Below are 21,679 nucleotides of genomic sequence, written 5' to 3'. Positions count from 1 at the left end.
GTGGCTTTTGAACTCAAAATCGAAAAGAGGGACATTAAGGGCATACAGCTGGGAAGGACTTTGGTAAGATCTGGGCTTGGTGGAGAGGAATGACCACAACCAAGGCCAGAGCCTGCTCCAGGCTCCAAGAAGCCTGGGCTACAGATGAGGAAAGCCAAGTGGAGCCAGTTGGCTGGCTTGCCAGTCAGGGATGAGGCAGGGAGCGGGAAGGGGAGCTGGGCCTGAGAGCAGTGCCAACCCAGCTTTCCCATTGTTATTCTGGCTCAAGCTTTCTGTCTTCCCTGTGCTTCCCCAAAGTGCTTATTTGGAATCCAATAGCTTAATTTTGAGTCTCTGCTCTGCCACTTCCTAACTGGGTGAACTTGACCAAGTCATTTCTCTCTGGGCCTGAGGATCTCCTCTGTAAAATGAGGGCATTGGGCCAGATAGCCTTTGAGATCTAGTCCAGTTCTACATTTGTGTTCTACTGCTCCCTTTCAGGTTTCCTTCCTTCCAGCTCCCTAGGAAGTCCCAAGCCCCTTTTCTTGGTTGAAGTTAGGAAAGGGGAGACTGGTCCATAAGCATCCTGGGAGAACTGGGCACGGACTAGTCCTGTGGTTAGGTATAGAGTGAGGGGAATGGCTCATGGATCTGAACACCTCAGGTTTGCACTGCTTACAGGAGTAAGTGGGAGCAGTGGGGAGAAGAAACCAGTCCCAAGGACAGTAAGATGAGTCTTGCCACAGCTTCACGCCCCTTCTGTCCCCCACCCAGCACCCTTCCAAAGCCACCCGAGTGAGCTCACGGAAATCTCAAGTGGTAAAATCACTACAAGGACTACAAGCTGTAGGGGCCATCCACACTCACCATTCTCATCCAGGGAAAAGTCATCCTGGGCATAGCGGAATTTTTCAGGACCACAGGCAATAAACACATCATCGTCACCGAAGAAATCATGGAGACAGGTGACCTGTAGAGAAAACACACATTTGTGGGCGCTTCTGTTGATGGGACACCTGGGATACTCATGGCCTGCCAGGGACAACTGGAAGGACCCCAATCTTCCCTGAGCTCTTTAGCTCATAGACAATATGGAGTCACAAAATTTTCAAATTGGAAGGGGCCTTAGAGCCACCAAGTCCGATGGACCTGAAAGCGGTCATCCGGCCTGTGTTTGAGGATCTCCAGTGAGGGGGAGCCCACTACTTCCCAAGTCCCCTTGTTCCACAAACTAAATCTGCTTCTCTGCTCTCCTTCCACCGTTCCTGGGTCTGTCCCCTGTCCCCTGTGGCCTCAAAGAAAAATTGAATCCCTTCTCTTCCACAAGGTAGTCCTCCAAATCCTTGAAGGATTGCCCATTCCTTCATCTTCTCCTCATATGGAAAGGACCTGAGGTCCCTCCCCATGCTGGTGACCCTCCTCTCTTTGTCTGTCACATTTTCAGTCAACAAGCATTTATTAAGCACCTGCCAAGTGCCTGGCACTGCGCTAATGCCGGAGAAACGAAGGCAAAGAAGAAAACAGTCTCTGCCCCAAGGAGCCACTTTCTGTTGGCAGAAGCATAGAATGAAATACAAGGAAATTTGAGTGACGTTTCTAAGATGTCAGACCCCTTCTGAGCCTCAGTTTCCTTACCTACATCTAATGGAACTAATGGTTCTCATACATCCCAGGGGCTACAAGATCACTGAGTATACTCCCCTTCATTTACTGAGGTCCAGAAAGAACGAGTAATTTGGGTATAAATCCCTGCTCCGCCACCTATTACAGTTCTGCTGACTCCATACCCAGAAGGCTTTCCATTGTATGAGGCTGCCTCTACCCTGGTTTTGGAGGTTTCATACAGACCACACAGGTGACTTCGGGTGCAGGAGGGTAGGTGGGAGAAGATCACACTTAAAGCCAACAGCATGTCCCCCCAGTTCCCAGCATTCTCAAACTAATGTCAAGTTTTCCAGTTGATCTTCCCCCTACCACCTGTCATCCTCAAGAATCTCCCTCTTCCCAGGAACCCTTGACCCTTGCATAGATAATACTTGATAGTTGACAAAACATTTCATAGTCTCTGGAGCATATTCACATCCATTCCCCTCTTTTCCTTTTCCAAATAGACCCAAATTGAGAGAGGCAGGAGTGGACTAGCTTATATTACTAAAGAAGAAGCTGAACCCAAGAGAGTGGAAGAAATAGGCCTAAATAAGCAAAGGAACCAAAACTCACAGGGTCACAACTCACCATCCAATGTCTTTTGCTCTATATTTTAACATCAAGAACAGCATACACCACAGCCACATGTTTGGTTAATCTAATGTGGGGCTTGCTGTGCTCCCTGGCACTAGATCAAAATGAGTCAACAAATGATGCAATATGGCGGCCAGAAAAAGAGCCAATCGAGTCTTCGGTTGCATTAAGAAATTGTATTGCTGCCAGCTGCCCTAATCGGTGCATATCTGGACAGTGTTGTAGTTAGTTCTGGGGGCCAGTTCCGAAGGACAGTGAGCAGCACCCAGAGGAAAGTCATCAAGATGATGGCCAACAATTCCATTGAAGGACTGTTGCGGGACTTGGGAATGGAGATGTCAGAGGAGGGAAAATTTGAGGAGGGGACATTTCCTGGCTATAGGTCACTCATTGAAAGGCTTAAAGGGAATAAGCTTATTATGCTTGGGTCCCAAGGCATTGCTTGCAGCAGCAGCAGCAGTGTGTGTGTGTGTGTGTGTGTGTGTATTGTTCTCCAATACATGAAGGACAGTCACAGAGGAGAGGGACTCCGGTTTTGCTTGCTTCCTTTCCCTTCTCTCTCAGGCCCAAGGGTCAAAGGCGATGGGAATGGCTTTTTTCAGAAGTAGATCTGAGTTCCAGATGGGAACTTCTCAACAATCAGAGCCATGCTAAATAGAACCGGCTGCCTCAGGAGAAAGTGAATTCCCATCTCCGGCTGTCTTCGAGGAAGTTGGACACGTCCCAGCCCTGTCCAGGATGTTAAAGAGGGGATCCCTGTTGGGGTCCACATTGACCTCCATGTGATCTAGCTTGGGCCACAGGGAGTTTATTTTCTGCTCTCACATCTGCTACCATAAGACTCTGGCACAAATGGGACGTGATATTTCTTTGACCACAAGTCAACTGAATTTCCAAAGGGACCTTCCTCTAGCCCCCTGGCTTAGCTGTTTCTCACAGCAAAGCCCCTCTTTGAGATGAAAAAAACAGCTATTGTAGCTTCTTGCTGACTAATTAGTGGCACCCCCCCCCAGTCTCTGCCATGGGCACTGGATTGGGCCATTTCTGACTCATTTGTCCTCTGGGCGATTAATCCCTAGGATTTGAGGATTTAGGGGTGGAAGGGACCCTGGAGGAATCTAGTCTAATCTCTTAATTTTACAGAGTGGGAAAAGGGGAGCCAGGGAGAGGAAAGTCCCACAGCTAGTGAGTGTCAAAGCCTAGGGATTAGAACTCGTGGCCTTGCCTCCCAATCCAGCAGCTTGTTCTCCCCGAGTCTTCTCTTCTTCAGGCTATGGAGTCATCATTCCTTCAATTGATTCTCATGTGTCCTGAGCTCAAGGCCTTTTACCATCCTGGCTGTCCCCTCTAAACATTCTTCAGTTTTTCAATAGCCTTCTTAAAACATGGCCCCCAGATCCAAGCCTACTACTCCAGATGGGGGCCCAATGGGGCAAAGGACAGGGAGATTGTCACCTCCCCAGCCCTGGAAACTTTGTCCCTTACTTGGGCCTGGTATTTAGGATCCTCTGTGTCTAGATCCAAGCAGTCTTTCCAGTCTTATCTTCCACTACTTCCCTTTCCCAGAATCTGTGCTCCAACTAAAGGGAATGATGGGCACGACTGGCTGTTGTTGCCTGTTGGCTGCTCTTTCAATCACCGGGACCATAGATACCCCAGCCTTTATCCTGCCTGCCTAGTTGCAGACCCCTGCTCTGCATTGACTTGTGGGTAATAATGGGGTTTCTAACCCTTAACCCAACTGGCTCCAACCTCAAGACCCTCTTGCTTCTCAGTTCCAGGCATTGCCCGGCCAGGCGTGCTCAGCGGGACCTAGCATGCTCGCGTCACTGTCTGCCAGGCTCCTGATCCTGCTTCCAGTGAGCTCTCTGGTCAGTTGGAAAAGTTCGCCCTCAGAGAGTGCCCTTACGGGGATCAGTGGCAGCCGGAAAAGTAGGAAGGGCATTAGATCACTGCATTTGAGGGCAGAGCACCAGTAGCCGATTCCCAACTTTTCTCCTCCCTACCTGCAGGACCTCGGACAGATCATTTTCCCTCTCTGTACCTCAGTTTTCTTCCCTATAAAATGAGGGGGCTTGACCAGTCAATTATTAAGTGTCTACCATGTGCCAGGCACAGGGCTGAGAGTTGGAGATACAAAGAAAGCCGTGTCTTCCTTCTCCCCCGCACGGGTCCACATCCAGGCCGGCCCAGTACCAGGCCTTTTATACAGGGGTGTATGGGGAGCGTTGTGGAATTGACCCGAACAATACTCTTGCAATGGGATGCAAGATGCCCAAAGCCCTCCACCCACCCACCCCCACCCCCGACCGCAGCCTTCTGCAGTCCCCGCCACTGCGTTCCTATTGTCCTTGGCCAGAATTTGGGGGGCCGGGGGGACCAATCATTTCCCTCCTTCTTTATCCTCCCAGGAAAGGCCGGCCAATCCAGGCCCACACTTGCCATGGTGATGTTCCCCTCCACGCAGGCAGCATCCTGCATCAGCCAGGCCCAGCCCCTCCCTCCTCCCCCGCTCTGCGGCTGAACCACTGCAGTCTCTCAGACAAAGGCTCCGATGGCAACTATCTCAGTGACCTCATCGGCGGGCGGCGGGAGTGCTAGAGGTGGCAGTAGCAGCACCCGCTCAGAGCAGCCTGATTAGCATCTCAACAGAGCTCCAGTCCTGTTCAGGGCCTGGGCCTCTAACTCCATTCAGTCTCCCTCCTCCTTAGCCCCAGCCCCATTGAAAGAGGTCAATCTGCCCATCCCAGCATGCTGAGCCCCTGGGAGCCCTTGGGTCATTGTTAGTCTTCCCCAGGGCAGGCCAGGACCGACCTGCCTTACTTGGGTTGGGCTTGGGTGGGCAGGGGCCTGACAGCCAGCTGGCCTTTCCCACACTGGGTTGTGGTGCCAGCCGGCCAGAGGGGGAGAGCTGCCCTCAGCGGGGCAGCAGGCTGGCCCCACACGGGCCAGTCCCCCATCAGATGGAGCAGTTGTTGTTGCTCAGTCATTTCAGTCATATCTGACTCTTTGTGACCCTCTTTGGGCTTTTCCTTGGCAAAGATACTGGACTGGTCTGCCGCCTCCTTCTCCAGCTCATTTTAGAGATGAGGAAACTGAGGCAGTTGGGGTTAAGTGACTTCCCCAGGGTCACACAGCTAGGAAGTGTTAAGTATCTGAGGCTAGATTTGAACTCAGTCCTCTGACTCCAGGGATGGCACTCTATCCAATGCAGGCCTACGTGGTTGTCCCAGAGGGAATAAAACCCCACAGAACAGCTTGGCCATGGTCATTGTGTGAAGGGCCTCTTAAATGCTGGAAGAACTACTTCCAAGCCAAGACTCTGTACCCTGAAGAGCTTGGCAAACGTAGTCAGGTCAGGGGGACCTGAGCGCAGATGCCTCAGGATCCTCCCCGGGGATCTTGGTCCCAGGAAACGCTACCAGGGCCCCTTAAACTTCCTGGCAACTTATCTCAGGGGGGCACCTGTGCCAATGAGGAGATCTGTGTCCTGCTGGTCACCGGGCCAGGGATTCTTGTCCTTGGCTGCCCTGGTCTACTGTTATGGGCCCATGTTAGTGAGTGCTGACCTTAGGGTGCGTACAGTGCAGCGTGCTCTGGGTTGAATTTCCATTGACCCCCAAAAGAACTGGTGAGTGGGTAATCCCTGCATGGTCCTACAGAAAATAGTCAGCCATGTTCTCTCATCTTACACATAGGGAAACTGAGCCTCAAAGGCATTTAATACCATAGATTTCTCAAGCTGACATCTGGGCCCTAGAGACCCTTGAGTGCAATGCCCTCATTTTGTAGATGAGCAGCTGAGTCCCAGAAAGGAGACGTGATGAGTTCAGAATCATCAAGGTACTGTGTCAGAGAGTGTGGATTTGAACCCAAGCCCCCGATTCCCAGACCAGTATCTCGTCCTCTCTTTCTTGTCTATTGCACACAGTCTCTCAAGAAGCCCCCAGATAGGCTTCACACTCCATAGGACATATTTGTTCTTTATTGTGTCCCTCTCTACGCTCAGGGCCATTGATAACTGCCATGTGTACCTGGTGCTCCCATTGCCCCATTTAACCAATGGCCCCCATCTTCATTGGAGACCACTAGCATATCAAACATCAAACCAACGTGAACTGAGCCTGGGCTAATATTGACTTGTGCTTGGGTGAGCTCTGACTCCCTGGGACAATTCATATCGCTTTCTAACTCGTGGTAATGTTTGATCTGTCCCTGGGGGGGCATTTGGTGGAGGATAGAAGTGTCAGAAAGCAACTGGGAGGGTAGCTCGAGGCTAGATAGAAGCAGTCCCAGCAGTTAGACTTCCTGGATGCTAGAAGTCCAAACCCAAAAGAAAACAAATGGTTCCGTTTTAGGAATCCTCTCCTAACCCCCCCCCCCCAATCATGTTCTCTACTGAACTCGGAACCAGTCATAGCCTCCTAGGCTCCCGGAGCCCGTCCTGCAGACAGCTGCATGGGGGACCTAGATCCATGGCATTGACACCCCCAGGACTACAGAGCAGAACCTAGGACTCGTCTCATGTTTCTGGTTAGCTAAAACGAGAGGCTCGGACTTGGTGGTCCAACTCCAGCTTCCTCCCTTTGCTGCTCCTTTCTGTCACACTCTTGCCTCTTCCCAGGTTTTCAGAGTTCCAGGTCAATGGTCTTTCCATACCAACCTACCACTTCAACTTTAACCCCACCAAAAAAAAAACTATCGGCTCAGAGCTGCACGAGGGCATCGGGTACAGAAGGATGTGGACTCGCCTTCCCTTTTGGGGACATTGCACAGACTTGAACTCTTGTGAACCAGTGTGGACACCACAAACACTTGCTTGTCTTTTTTTTCAGCTCAGAGTCGTACGATGTGAGCCTGAAAAGTAATTCAGGAAGGCCCTGGGCCATAGTCAACCTCACTGCATTATTATTTTGAATAATTCGATCATTTGGTCATCAGATTCATTTGTTTTCTTACCTGACTCTTCCCACCTCCTGTCCCCTCCCTAGCCTGCTCAATAACACCATAGACGCTTTCTTGGCCACAGGAACTGAATTTCTCCATCCCCTCGCTTTCCCTGACGCTACCTTGATAGGCTGGCCGTGCTCAGCACCATGGACAGTGCCTCTGGGCAGCAAACTAGTCTCTGGAATAGGCGGCCAGCCAGTGGAAGCTGAGGACCACTCCCTGTCAGGACAAAGCATCCACTGTTTCTAAAGTTCTGGCTGTAGGCAGACCCAGTGGGACTAGGGGTGGGGGGGAGTTGGGGGGAATCCCCCACCTTTTGGAAACTCCAGAAATTTCAGGGAGGGGGCAGACTTTTAATGCAGCCGTGAGAAGGCAGATGCTCCACTGGATGGGAGAGGCAGTCTGAACCCCAGATTGGAATCCCAGCTCTGTCACTGCATGATCCCTTTCCTCTCTGGACCTCCTTTTTCTCCTCTATTAAACGAGGGGGCTGAAATAGAGAGACTGTCTTGAAGCCCCTTCCAGCTTTAAATCCAATGACTCTGTGAGGGCCACACTCAGCCCCCTGGCCAGTGAAGGCCAGACTCTGTGGGAGGGCAACAAGTAGTAGTGGGTATTGAGCAGCCTGGGAAACCAGGAAGGCCTCCACAAAATCCTCACCAGCGGGACCCTAAAGGCCTTCATTGGCTGCTGGCCACGGCTGCTAGAGCCAGGCCAAATGACTCAGTTTGGTTTGTTCGACTTTGGCTTAACTCGGCTTTGGCGGAGGGGCTGCAAGCCAGAATCTTCCCGTACCCAGTGAGGAGAAGGGAATGGAGGGCCAGTGAAACCGGCACAGAAAAGTCTGTCGAGAAGAGAAGGAAGATGCAAATCCAAACCAGCGAGTTCTTGGGCACAAGGTAGAAATGGTGAGCTCTGGGGGCCTTCCAAATGGCCAGCCAACCCCAAGTGCCCCCATGCCATGACCAGAGCATCAAAGAGCTGACTCAGATGCTCCTCACAGACCATCAGTCTCAATCCCCTCATTTGCCAGAGGAGGAAGGAAATAAGGTTAAGCTGTGTGTGTGTGTGTGTGTGTGTGTGTGTGTGTGTGTGTCTCACACAGACGCTAGCAGTAAGGTTGTCCAAGCTCACACAGTAAGATGGGGGCACTTAGGCTTAGAACTCGTGTTTCCTTACTTCACTGCTCCTTTCTGTCACATTCTTGCCTCTTCCCAGGTTTTCAGAGTCCCAGGTCAATGGTCTTTTCACACCAACCTACCACTTCAACTTTAACCGCCCCCCCCCCCAAATCTATTGCCTCAGAGCTGCACGAGGGCATTGGCCATAGAAGGATGTGGGCTCACCTTCCCTTTGGGGGACATTGCACAGACTTGAACTTTTGTGAACCAGTGCGGACACCAGTGTGGATCTCACTAATTAGCAATTCTCTCCAGTGATGGAGATACTGCCCCACCATCTCTGCCCCTTCTGTGGAACCTTTGGCCATGTCCTCTCACAGGGTCACTACGGGGGATCTACCCGCCGTGGAAGAGATTCTCCTTGTTATTTTCCCACTCTCATGACAACACCACCAGCGCATTCTGCTGATCCATCCGCCCCGCTTTGTCCCTTGACGTGCCATTGACTTGTGTTTTCAGACCACCATTTTCATGACCCACTACGCTATGCAACAACGGCAGGATCTCGGTATTAAAAAGATGGGCCTTTGTTTCCATGGTGAGCTTGGGGACCATTGCAAGAGCCCTGCAATTTCCCAAAGGCAATCTAGCTTGCCTTTGTCCTCCTTCCCAAGTGGGGGTCAGATTCATCATCCAACCGTACCATCTCCCACAGAGCTACAGAGTGATGGACAAAGTTTATGGATTGTCCATCCAAACACACGTCACAGTCTCAGCAATCTACCTTCTTTACACCTCGCTACACTCACACCACTAAGTCTACACACGTTCCCACCTTCACTACACCCTCCACACTTCTTCCAGGAGGTTCCACAATATTCCGAGGCTAAAAGGCAGCTAGATAGCACAGTGGATAGAGCACGGGTCCTGAAGTCAAATGTGGCCTCAGACATTTAACATTAGCTGGGCAAGTCACTCAATCCCAACTGCCTTGCCCCCCCACCAAATATTCTAAGGCTTGACCCAATCGGCACAATGTCATCCACAGACAGAAACATAAGGAGAACCCTAACCCTAACCCACAGAGAATCTCTCCAACTTGGACCCTGCCTTCGATCCCCTCCTTCACATTGATGAATCTATTTGAGGAGCATGTCTATTTTTAGATATCTCTCGATTTTATACCTTCTCTGATGATTTGATCAAAGAGTCATTTGTGGATCCCATCTGGGGCCCCTCCCCTAAGTGGAATTCACACTCATGGTTGGAGTTCTAAAAAGGTACCCATTATTTCTAATACTAAAGCTCCTAGGGATAAGTTGGGGGGCTGGGTTTCTGACACTCCTCTTCCATTAGTATGCTTCCCATCAACAAACGGTCAACCGGCTAATTAGTTCTTAGAAAAAGCATTTTACCAAGAAGGTAACAGTAAGAATGGTTCCTATCTCCCCAACCCCCCAAAAGCCCTGAGCGTACTCTCCTTCGAATATGGCTCCATGGGAAGAGGAGACTCAACCCCAGAGTACAATAGCAATGAGGCCCTGATGTGAGCTACACACGTGAGCCAAAGCAATATGAACTCCCAGAAGTCCTTTCTTAAGTCTCCATTTGGTATTCTGTGGTATAAGGGCTCATGGAGCGCCCCGAAAGTACCTGTGGTTCTGCGTATAATCATCCACACTTGTGTCACTCTGCTCCTGGCTGGATGCACTGCCTCCTACTGGTCCAGTCTCTCTGATGACATTGTTAATGGGGAGGGGGCAGGTGAAGAGGGAGGAGAGAGAAAAACTCTCCTTCTCTTGAGGATGACTCCCTCTCAGGAGCCTGGATCCTCCTTTGCAGTCCTCAGCTCTTCCACCACTCGCCTGATTCACTGTGACTTGACGGACTAGCGTCTTTATATCTAGGTTCAGAGGGGTGTGTGGTTCTGTCAATCCGGCACAAAATGTTGCCTGTGTGGTTTCGTGTTTGCTTTTGTCTAAAGGCCCGGAAAATTCTCAAATCAAGGGCTTATTCACATATTTGTTGATTTCCTTCACTAATTGGTACTCTGTTGGCTGATGAATTCAAGTGAACTTTTGTGATTGTAGTAATTAGCATGGGGTTCCCTGACCAAATGGGGTTCTTTTAGTTGATATATATATATATATATATATATATATATATATATAATTCAGTAAAATTCAGTGATGTATACAGGAGCCACCTTATGTCAAAGGGCTCTCGAGACTCAAAAGCTCTTCCATGTTCTATAATGTGGCAGCTAGGTGGTGCAGTGGATAGAGCAGGAAGATAGGTTCAAATCCAGCCTCAGAAAATACCAGCTCTGTGACCCTGGTTAAGTCACCTCATCCTGTTTGCCTCAGTTCCCTCACCTGTAAAATGAACCGCAAAAGGAAATGGCAAACCATTCCCGTATCTTTGCCAAGAAAACCCTAAAGGGGGCCACAAAGAGCTGGATACTACTCAACAACAGCCAACTGTCCTTTCAGGCAGTAAATTCAGGAAGGAGATCACCCCGGGGACCTTGTAAGCGGGAGCGCCTTGGAAGGCTGGGATGGGCGGCTCATTGTTTTCAATGCCCCGCTCTAGAGGGAAGCACTCCAGAGGGGGCCGGCCCTCTGCCTCTGTCTACTCAGCCTCCGCCAAGTCTCGAACCCCATAACCTGGTCCCGGAACTGCCCCAGATGGAAGTCAAGGTTTTGAGATTTCAGTTAGGGGGCAGTGGCTGGCTGTGATTGTTCCTCCCGGTCAGTCCCCCTCTCTTAAAGAAGTTTGACTTGGATTTGGCGCCCTGTGATTACCCAAGACAAGAGCAAGACAAAGACAGCATCCGCCCAGCTGTTCTACACCGACAGGCCTGACCTTCCCAGCTGAGGGAGGTCCCTTTGTGCTAGGAAACTGGTTGCCTAGCAACCAGGCCCCGCAGCTGCCAGCCTCTACATGCTGAAAGCATGACTTATGGAAAGAAATTGTGCCGGAGAGAAGGCTGGGGGTGGGGGCCTGGCCATTCAGCTTTCTCTTGGGACCAAAAGATCCCCCAGAATGCCCAGAGCTTAGCCCAATCCCTCGCCCTTCCCGCGGGGAGCCTGGTGCTACAACGCGTTGTGTGTCTGTACCGCTCCCTTCACCCCCCACCCCTGCCATTCTCCAGAGTCTCATTAGAGCGGCTGTTCTACGACCAACCGGGGAGGTGGAAATTCGTTGAGTGGGTTGGGGGAAGGGGGTCCTGGACCCCGCCAAGGAACAGAACAGCGCGTGCATTCACTCACGGGAGCTCCTTAGGCTTCCGGAGGGGAACACTAGCTTTCTAAGGAAACCCAGGTACAGAACCACTGAGTCTCAAAGTTGGCACCTGGACGAGAATCCCCACTCCAACACGCATGACAATGGGCCTTTTGATTTTAACTTAGAGGTCCAGGGACCAGGAACCCAGGATGTCTTGTAGAGGTCCGTCCCATGCTTGGAAAGCTCTGTCAAGAAGGTTTTCCTTCTATCAAGCCAAAATTGAGCTTTCTGCAACTTCAGTTCAAGGCCCACCAGGTAATATGGTGGACAGAGCATCAGGCCTGGAGTAAGGAACACCCGAGTTCAAATCTAGCCGCAGCCATTTACTAACTGTGTGACCCTGGGTGAGTCATTTCACTCGGTGTGCCTCAGTTTCCTCATCTGTAAAATGAGCTGGAGAAGGGAACGGCAAAACACGCCAACATTTTTGGACAAAAAACCCCCAAGAGAGTCCCAAAGAGTTGGGCACAACTGAAAAATGACAACAACAACTTTCATCAGGCAAATCTGTATCGGGCACCTTTCCTGCGCAAGGCCCTCCATTCTCATCCAAAATCCAAATCATTTTTGCCCTCAGGAAGCTAGCTCCCATTCCTCTGGCTTTGCCTTCTGGGGCCAGCTCGCTTTCATCTGAGAGCCCCCCTAAAGACCAATCACATCCCCCAGCCTTCCCAAGTTCCTCTTCAGGCTCTAGCCCTCTCTTCCCATCCAGCACAACACTCACACGGGCAGAGATTCCAGAGTGGGGGCCGCCTCCATTCCTGCTTCAAAGAAGCCCAGAATGTCAAAGCTACAGGAAACTCCCAGAAATCCCTTCCAAAGCCTTCCCCACAAGGGGCAGTCAGCACTCTGCCCTCCAAGAGGGAGGCACCTCCTACCTCCCAGCCTGCCATGGAATTGCTGCCTCCGAGGCTTAGGGTTTCCTGGCTGTACCAGTCTCCAAATTCCACCCATCACTTCTGCTTCCTCGGGGCATAAAGGACAACTGAAATCCCTCTCCCCCAGGGATGGTGGCGAACTTGATTCTAATTGTTTCTTACATACTATGGGCATCGTTGCTGTTAGCGCTTTCTAAATCTGGGAGCACAGAATCAAAGCCCTGGTCCTCTTACCCTAGTTACAGCTCTAGGAACTGTGATTTAATTAGTACAGAGAGAACTCGAGGGCAGACAATTCCTTCTACCAATGCAGCTTGACATCTATTTTTCTTTCTTTCTTCCTTTCTTCCTTCCTTCCTTCCCTTCTTTTCTTTCTTTCTTTCTCTTCCTTCCTTCCCTTCTTTTCTTTCTTTCTTCTTCCTTCCTTCTCTTCTTTTCTTTCTTTCTTTCTTTCTTCTTTCTTTCTTTCTTTCTTTCTTTCTTTCTTTCTTTCTTTCTTTCTTTCTTTCTTTCTTTCTTCCTTCCTTCCTTCCTTCCTTCCTTCCTTCCTTCCTTCCTTCCTTCCTTCCTTCCTTCCTTCCTTCTTTCCTTCCTTCCTTCCTTTTCCTTTCTTTCCTAGGGCAATTAGGGTTAAGTGACTTGCCAGGGTCCACACAACAAAGTTTAATTATAAACCATCAGGTCCTCCTGACTTCAGGGTTGGTGTTCTATCCACTGCACCAACTAGCTGTCCCACAGGTTGACATCTTCCCTGCAACTAATGGAGAGAGAGAGAGAGAGAGAGAGAGAGAGAGTGAGATAAGAATAGAAAAGGAGACAGAGGGAGCAAGAGAGGAGAGAGAGGAGAACATGAAAACAAGAGAGACGGGAGAGACAGAGAGAGAGAGACAAAGACAGAGAGGAGAGAAACAGACAAAAAGAGAGATGAGAATAGAAAAGGAGAGAGACATAGGGAGCAAAAGAGAGAGAGATATGAAGGGGCTGGTTCAGAATGTCAGAGAAGGGACTCGAGGCCTCGGAAGTCCGCTCCCCATCTTCCTTGCCTTAGTCTCTCTCAAAATCCCAATGACAAGTACAGCACCTTGAATCTCCCCGAGTGGCAGCCCATGGCGGGCCATGGTTTCTGTCGACTCCTCGGCCTGTGCTTCCATCGAGGTGGATGACCTTTTCCTCCAGCAGAAGGGATGGCCATTCTTATGTGTGTTCAGGACTCGGAGCCCTCTTCCCACCCCCAGCCCCAGCCTCTTCCAACCCACCCTCGGGAGTCTGGCAGGGTTCCTGTAGCTAAGGGAGACAATGTCTGCCTTGTGATAGGCGGGTCTGGCTTAATTAGCCCCCAAAATAGCTGCAGATGCAAACTTAACTTTGGCTGAGCTCTAGGACTCGTCAGCTCAAGGCTAATCCAACCTTTCCTTTCCCCGTTCTTTCCTTTATCCCTTGTCCCCCTCCCCGATCCCCACTCGTGCCCACTTCTTCCAGATCTCGGCAGGAAGAGAGTGTTCCCAGCTCTTCCCAGGAATGAGCCACATTTTCGCCATCATTTGGAGGAAATGTCCCAAATCTCCCACCGAGGCCCAGTCCCTTGGCCAGTCGCAGTCCCGTAAGCCCTTTGCCCCTTCCACCTCACGGTCTGGCGCCATTTCTACAAGCCTGAGGCCTCCAGGGGAGGCTGCCGCTTTTCCAGCTCTCCAGAGGCTGGCGTGGGGCTGGGAGTATTGATGGCGTTCCCCTGGCAAATCCCAGAGAGCCTTTGCTTCCAGTCTTTGCACAAGGACCTCAATGGAGGGAAATGCTTTCTAACAATAAAAGCTGTTCATCAGGGCCATCGCCTTCCTTAAAAGCTACTGAGTTTCTCATCTCTGGAGGTAATCAAGCCGAGGCTCAACGAGTACTCCTAGGAGTACTCCCTTCAGGGCCCATCATAGGATCAAGAGTTAAAGGACCTTGAAATGGTTTAACCCCTCATTGGAAAGAGGAGGAAACTGAGGCAGAAAGAAGTGGAGTGAGTAAGTATCGGAGGCGGGATTGGAATTCAGATCTTCCTGTTGCCAAGTGCAGCATTCTCTCCCCTGGGCTGCCTGCCTACCTGCCTGGTGTTCTCCAGGAAGCCGTCTCTCCAAGGAAACTGCCCTCACCCCTCACAGATTTCCCACAACCCCTTAGTGCAGCTCTTCTGTGCTCTTCTCTCATTATTCCCCACAGCAGAGTTATTTTTACAGATTTTCTCCCCATAGATTACCAACTTAAGAGTGAGGAGCCCACGTCTTTGTAATCCGAGTGTGAGTATGGTACCCTGTAAACAGTTGGCACTTAATGGTGGTATAGTGACTGAATGAAGGCTGTCCCCATGACCCTGGTGCCCCTGCCAGCTTGGGATTCGGATGCTTGAGCCCTGAAGGAGGAGGACTTACTCTCAGTCAGACTTGTTCCAAACAGTGAAAAGACGCCTTTGCTCTCAATATTCCCTAGCTTTCCTCTGGCCTCTGTCAATGGCCACTTAGAGTTGCTCTGCCTATCTTCAGAGAGACAGAGACAGAGAGGAGAGAAACAGAGACAGAAAGGAGAGACGAGAATAGAAAAGGAGAGAGACAGTGAGTGAGAGAGAGGAGAGAGTGAAAACAAGAGAGAGACATAGAGAGAGAGACAGAGAGGACAGAAACAGAGACAGAAAGGAGAGATGAGAATAGAAAAGGAGAGAGTGATCAAGAGAGACAGGAGAGAATGAAAACAAGAGAGAGGGGAGAGACAGAGAGACAGAGACACAGAGAGACATACAGAGACAGAGAAAGAGGAGAAATGAAAAAAGAAAAGGAGAAAGACAGTGAGCAAGAAAGAGAAGAGAGGAGAGAGAAAATGAAAGAGACAGACATACACACAGAGAGACAGAGAGACACACAGAGAGATAGAGAGAGACAGAGACAGAAAGAGATTGCTGACTAGATACTACATTAACAAAACTGTCAACTCTGAGCCAGATGTTCCCATCTGACTCTCCTGACAGGTAGATCCCCAGTGCCGACATCTAAGTGGTGATGCTGACTTGGGCAGAAGAGGCAGTCAGTCTTTGGAAGGAGCAGGGGCTCTGGGAGGGTGCAGGGCTCTGCTCTCAGCCCTTCTACAGGATGGAGAATATCCATCTGTGGGCAGTGCTCTACACTGAGGGTTCTGCCTCAGCAGCGCCCACTGGCAAGATGCTCCCATGTCACAGCAGGTCCAAATGGCCATGTGACAGCAGGACTGCCTCGGGCCTCCTCGCACCTGCCTCTCAGGTGAATACATTAGGAGCCAGGTCGAAGGAGCCTTGGTCCACTCGAGTTCCAGTCATAGCTTCTGAGCCCATTGACCTCAATCCGACCTCTCTGCACCATATAACCCAGGATTCATCTGGTTTACCAACACTCGGGGTAAGACAAGCTGCTACAGGCCTGAGTTCGCAAGCTGGCCTGTGATCTACCCCCACCGTATCATAAGGCAAAATCGGATCCACCTCGGCCGTGACCCAGCGAGTCCGATCATCCTTCTCTAGTCACTTCAGACAATGTAGAAGTTGATCCCGGTACCGCTTCCGGCCCACTCACCCCTACTGGGATGACTTTTTTTTTTTTTTTTTTTTTTTTTTTTTTTACTGTGTACTTCTTATGAGGGTATCAGGCATCCACTGGTCTCACTGATGCCTTTTTTTCCGACTGCGCTCAGGATGACTAACTGAACCATCTCTCCCCTAGGGTGACCTCCGGTTGAGGGATCAACTGCTCCCTGCCAAGGGTGACCTTCCTCAGCAGATTCTCTTCTGATTAATTTGGCCTGGCCAAACACCTGGCTGATTTGGACAAGTTCTCGGCCTCCCTCGGCTGGCCTCCTCCAGTTTCATGTTGTTTCAGTTCACTCCTCCTGGCCCCCAGCCATTAACCTCTTTCTCTACTATTTTTCTGAACTCATCAGCCCTGTTTAATGTTCCTCACTGAATTATTGCACTCAAACCCCATTTCCAAGTGATGAGAACAGGGTCTTTTTTCTTTTTGCTGAGGCAATTAGATTTAAGTGACTTGTCCAGGGTCAGACAGCTATGAAGTGTTAAGTGTCTGAGACCAGATTTGAATTCAGGTCCTCCTGACTTCAGGGCTGCTGCTCTATCTACTGTACCACCCAGCTGCTCTAGGGTTCTTTTTGTCTCTAGCAGAAAAGACCCACTTCAAAGCGACATAAAATTGGAAAGATAGAGCAATCTGTGCACCCTTTGGTCCTGAATCCGACTCAGTTAAATTTTACCAACACATATCAAGCACCCGCTATGTGACTGGCACTGTGCTGGGTGCCAGGGATACAAAGATAAGAATGACACGGACCCTGTCCTTAAAGAGCTTATGTTCCACTGGGGTAGTTCACTTCAAGCCCTGAAAGAGATAAAAGGTTATGAGTTCCCCAACAAACTTAGGGAAATTAGGAAGGTTCAAAAGAGAAAAAAATGGACCTGGGTCAAAAAATGCTATCTGACCACTTTCTGATCAATGAGCAAGAACCATGAGTTTGAGAAGTCTGACTGCGAGGGGGCCTGGCTTTAATTATCACAGAGCCCTGACGCAATGGATCAGACTCGATTTCTTTCCAGCCTTGGCAAGCTGTCAACAGGGTTTCACTCTAGCAGCCCAGGCACCAAATTTGGTCTGGAAGGACTGTGACATCCCTGACACTGGAGGAGCTCATTCTCATTACAGGTCTCTGTTCTCAAGGGAGGGGAACTGAATCACCTGCTGGAAGTGACCTGGGGGAAAGTTGAGGAACATCAGCCTAGGGAGCCCCTACTTCTTAGAACAACAGATGGCAACAACATTCTCCTGGGCATTTCAGCTCCCTAAAACTTTGCCCATTGAAGGCAAGGGATATTGAAAAAGAAAAATTAATTTGAGAAGTCAATAGCTGGCTAAAAAGGTAGTTATCTTATGATCGGCTTTCTACTTCTAAAGCACGGCTTACAGTAGTAAAGGGTTGACAGGTGCCTGACCAGAGATGAAGCACACCTTTTGGAGAATCTATTTTTCAGAGGTTTTGCAAGGCTAATCAAAGAGGCTTTAAATTAAAAAGGAGGAAAGAGAATCCTGCCTAGATATAATCCCCCAAATTGGGTACTATAGAGAGTAGTCACAAAGAAGGAAGACTAATGATTCAGGCAACCACAGATTCATAGGAGTTAAAACAGAAGAACCGATGCCCAAAATTTATTTGCCAAACAAAAGGAACTAGAAGGGAAGCTATTTTACCTCCTAGGGATCCTCTGAGATGTGGTTGGATGAAACTTATGCTTAGACTATGACTCCATATGTGTGTGCCTTCTTCCAAAGAAACAGTGGAGAAAAAAGGGGTTGGAGCGGTACTCTAAATTAAAAAGGTACACTCATGTACGGAAATCCAAGAATCTGAGGGGAGAGTATTTAGGAAAATGTCAAAGCAAGGAGAAATGGAAGTGATTGTGGCTTTGGAGTATACTACAGACCACCAGAGCGGACAGAGGAAATTGATGAAGGAAACAGATCATGAGGCTGGCACAGACATATGGTGTAGTAGTGAGTAGTGAAGGGGGGCTTAAATTATTCAGACATCTGCTAGAGCTCGCTTTCTCTGCCAAAAGCAGAGTAGCTCGTTATTTTTTTTTTTACTTTCCATAAGGATAATTTTGTCCTCCAAAAAGCAGGGGAAGCAACAAAGGGAAATTCTATTCTGGATCTGCTCCTCACAAATGGGGAAGAACTGGGGACAGGGGTAGAAATGACAAAAACCCTGGGCAGGAATAAACACTTAATCTTAGAATTCGTGACAGAAGGGGGAAAATCTGTACGTGATCTGACAGATCCCTTCTTTTTTGAAAGCAAATTTCAAAGAGTTCAGGGGGAAAACGGGCGGAGTCCCATGGATTCAGGGGAAATCAGCCACAAGGGATTGGAGGGCCAAGAGTGGAATGCTGAAAAACAAAGGGATTCATTTTAAAAGCCCAATGTGGATGCACAAGAAACTCACCAACAAACTCCAATTTTAAAAGAGATGTACAGAGAGGGGAAATCGAGCCAGGTAACAGAAGATAAATATCAAAATACGGCACAATTTTGTGAAAATAATGTCCAAAATGCTAAAGCACAGAATAAATTGGGGCTGGTGTGGGCAGCAGAGTGAAACAAAAAGAGGTTTAAATAAAATTATAATGGGAAAGAAAGGAGGAAGAAGAAGGGAGGCTTGGGATGGAGGAGATGATAATTGCCAAGCTGTTCCATTCTTCTTTTCAAAAGAGTACTGCCTCTTTACCCTGGAGAGAACAGAGCAAAACTGAGAACTGATCTCCAAGACAAGTAAGGAAAGGGTATCAAGTCACCGGGCCCACCCTCAATAACTCCCCACCCCCTTCCTTAAGTACTGAAAGAACTGGCAGCTGTTGCTGCTGAGCCACGGTCAATGTATGTGAAAGATCCTGGAGAATAGTAGGATCTTGGGAAAAGAACAGAGGGCAAAAGGAAAGGGAACAGAGTCTGCAAACCACAGGCCAACGATTCTTGGAAAATTCTCAAAAACATCATTAGAGAAATGGTTAGTGAACATTTAGAAAGGGCTTGCGAAGAGCCAGCTGGGCTTCGTCAAGAACAGGCCATGTCGGATTGACCTCTGGGGCTCTCCGGACAAGGTTACTGAACTAGTAAACGAGGGGATGCTGTCCTAAGAGTGTACCTACATTTGAGCAAAGCTTTGGATGGAAGACTCCGGCAGAATCCTTGTGAAACAGAGGCAAAGAGAAGCTCGCTTAGACAATGACGATGGATTTGCCACTGGTTTAGAAACGTTGTGTCGTGTGGGGAGGTCTCCAGTGGAGCGCCCCGGGGAGCTGGGCTTAGCTTTAGGCCGGTTGACATTTTGGGTGAATGACTTGGACAAAGGTATTGCTGATAGAGTCACAGACTCAAAGGTGGGTAGGAGCGGTAACCAATTGGACGGCCCAGTCAGGATCCATGGGGCACTTGCCAAGTCAGAACATGTGACTGAATCTTAATAAAATCCAAGTCACCAGTTTAAATGTCAAGTCTTGTCCCTGGGCTGAGAAGGATTGACCTCCCAGGTAGAAGAATGGTGGGGTCCTTCTACTTGTTTTTTTTTAAATTGGGGGTTTTAGCAAACTACAGACTTCATAGAAGTCAGCAATGTGTGATGTGATGGCCAGGAAATTTAATAAAAGCTTGAGGTGGTATGCTGAGTGCTGGATCTAGAATCGGGAAGACTTGGGTTCAAATCCTGTCTCAGGCACTTCTTAGCTGGGTGGCCCTGACCAAGTCACTGTATGTCTGCCTGCCTCAGTTTGCTTACCTGTAAAAAGAGGATAACCTCATAGGGTTGTGGTGAGGCTCAAATGAGATCACATTTCCCACAGTGGAGGGGACGGCCTCTAAAAGTATGTAGTGGGCTCTCCCTTCTTGGAAGTCTTCGAACAGAGCCTGGTTGACTACTTATGGGACGTGCTAGATTGGAGATCCCTTTCACGTGTGGATGGACTAGCTGACTGTTGAGATCCCTTTTGATTCTCAAGTACTATGGTTCAGGGAGAGGTGAAGTGGGCTGTCCTATGTCTCAAAGGTAATATTTGAGTCCAATTCCCTGCTTTCCCCAAAGCGACCCAATGGCCAAGGACATTAGTGCAGAACCTAGAGTGTAGGGGACCCAAACAATGACAGCCCTGCAGGGTTCTAGACTCTCTGAGCCCCATTTCTTCTTCCGTATGTTAGATGATACCAGTACCTGCCAAACATGGAGCTTCAAAAGACACATTGTGTTGAAAGCACTTCCCAAAGGCCTAACACGGATGGTGACTCTCATTATCAACAGCAAGGACAAAGTAGGGTCTATCCTGCCATTGTGGACGACCCAAACGCTCTATGGGGGGATGAGATGACCTTTGAGGACCTTTGCAGATTTAAATCTAGGACCAGACTGAGGAAAATGGGGCCATGGGAACTTGCCGCCAGGACCCAGACTGGAGCTCCCAGACCTCTGAGCTTGGCCAGCCAACCTCTCCCTTCCACGGCCTGTATAGCTCATGGTCTTGGGGTGCGTGAGAGACGGTGCTGGAGTTTCCTTAGGGGCCGTGACGAGATGGGGGGAAGGGGGCTTCTGAGCCCGGGCACCTACCTGCTTCCCATCCAGAGTGTACAGCTTTTTGACCACCCCCGTCTCCAGCTTGATGGCTTCGGTGATGTCGGTGAGCACCTGCTCGAAGGAGTGGGCCGTCTTCTTGTTCAGGAGCACCCGCACGGCTTTGCGAGGCTTCACCCCGCTGCGGATGATGGTCACCAGCTTGGGCCGAACAAAGTCCTTGTTCTCCCTGGCCTGGGCGCTGTGGCTGCTGGCCAGGGACTGGGGGGCTTTCAGATTGGCCGAGGTCTTCACGTTGACCGACCAGTTGGGGTTGGCGTTCTTGGCGTACTCCACCTTCTTGAAGAAATTGTCTGAGGAGCACACGTAGCTTTCACCTGGAGGGAAAAGCGGGAGGTCAGAGCGAGCCATGGCTGCGATCACGCAGTCCGACCTTTCAGGGCCCTGGCTAACTGGCCCCAAAGGGGAATCTTAAGGCAGTCCGCCCCTCAAGACTCATCTTTTGCTAGAGATGTTGGCCGAATGCTGGGCAAAGGTCACCGGCTAAACGCGGTTTGAGTGTGGCCAAAAACCGTGGCCCAGGAGGGATGGGAAAGAGGAGGGAGGATGGATGGAGGGAGTAAGGGAAGAAGGAATGAAAAGGAGGAAGGAAAGAGAGGGCTGGAAGGAGGGAGATAAAGGAGCAGGGATGGAGGGAAGGCTAAAGGGAAGGAGATGAAGAAGCAGGGATAGATGGGAGAAGCGAGAGCAAAGAGATTAGGAGGGAAGAAAGGGATGGGGAGAAAGAGGGAGGAAGGACTTGGGGGAAAGATGGAGAGAAGGAAAGAGGGAGGGAGGAAGACATCTCCCTTACTACCACTGGAATTAGAGGCAACTAAGGGTGTAGTCTATGGAGCTCTGAATTGGAAATCAGGAAGCTCTCAGTTCAGTGCCTTTGAATGTCTGCCAGTTACACATCCCTGGGGACTCCTCAATTACCTCAATTTCCTCAACTGTAAAAATGGGGATAATAATAAAAGCACCACCTTGCAGGGTTTGGTGAGAATCCATGAGTACTTAGCCTAGGACCTGGCACAAAGTGGGCACTGTAGGAATGGT

General features: G+C 49.8%; 1 protein-coding gene across 1 annotated transcript in view; it reads right to left on the bottom strand.

Annotated features, from left to right (window-relative positions):
* Positions 1–21,679, bottom strand: part of DCX (doublecortin) — a 41,298-nt gene that overhangs the window by 8,969 nt on the left and 10,650 nt on the right. The window contains exons 3-4 of the mRNA XM_031944452.1: positions 20,618–20,958; positions 847–949 (exon numbers count right to left, since the gene is read on the bottom strand). Coding sequence (XP_031800312.1) covers positions 847–949; positions 20,618–20,958 — 444 coding nt within the window. The remainder of the gene's footprint in view (positions 1–846; positions 950–20,617; positions 20,959–21,679) is intronic.

This window comes from Sarcophilus harrisii, chromosome X (assembly GCF_902635505.1).
Source record: "Sarcophilus harrisii chromosome X, mSarHar1.11, whole genome shotgun sequence".
Classification (NCBI taxonomy): domain Eukaryota; kingdom Metazoa; phylum Chordata; class Mammalia; order Dasyuromorphia; family Dasyuridae; genus Sarcophilus; species Sarcophilus harrisii.
The sequence above is the reverse complement of the archived record's forward strand: the minus strand, read 5'-3'. Positions and strand labels throughout refer to the sequence as shown.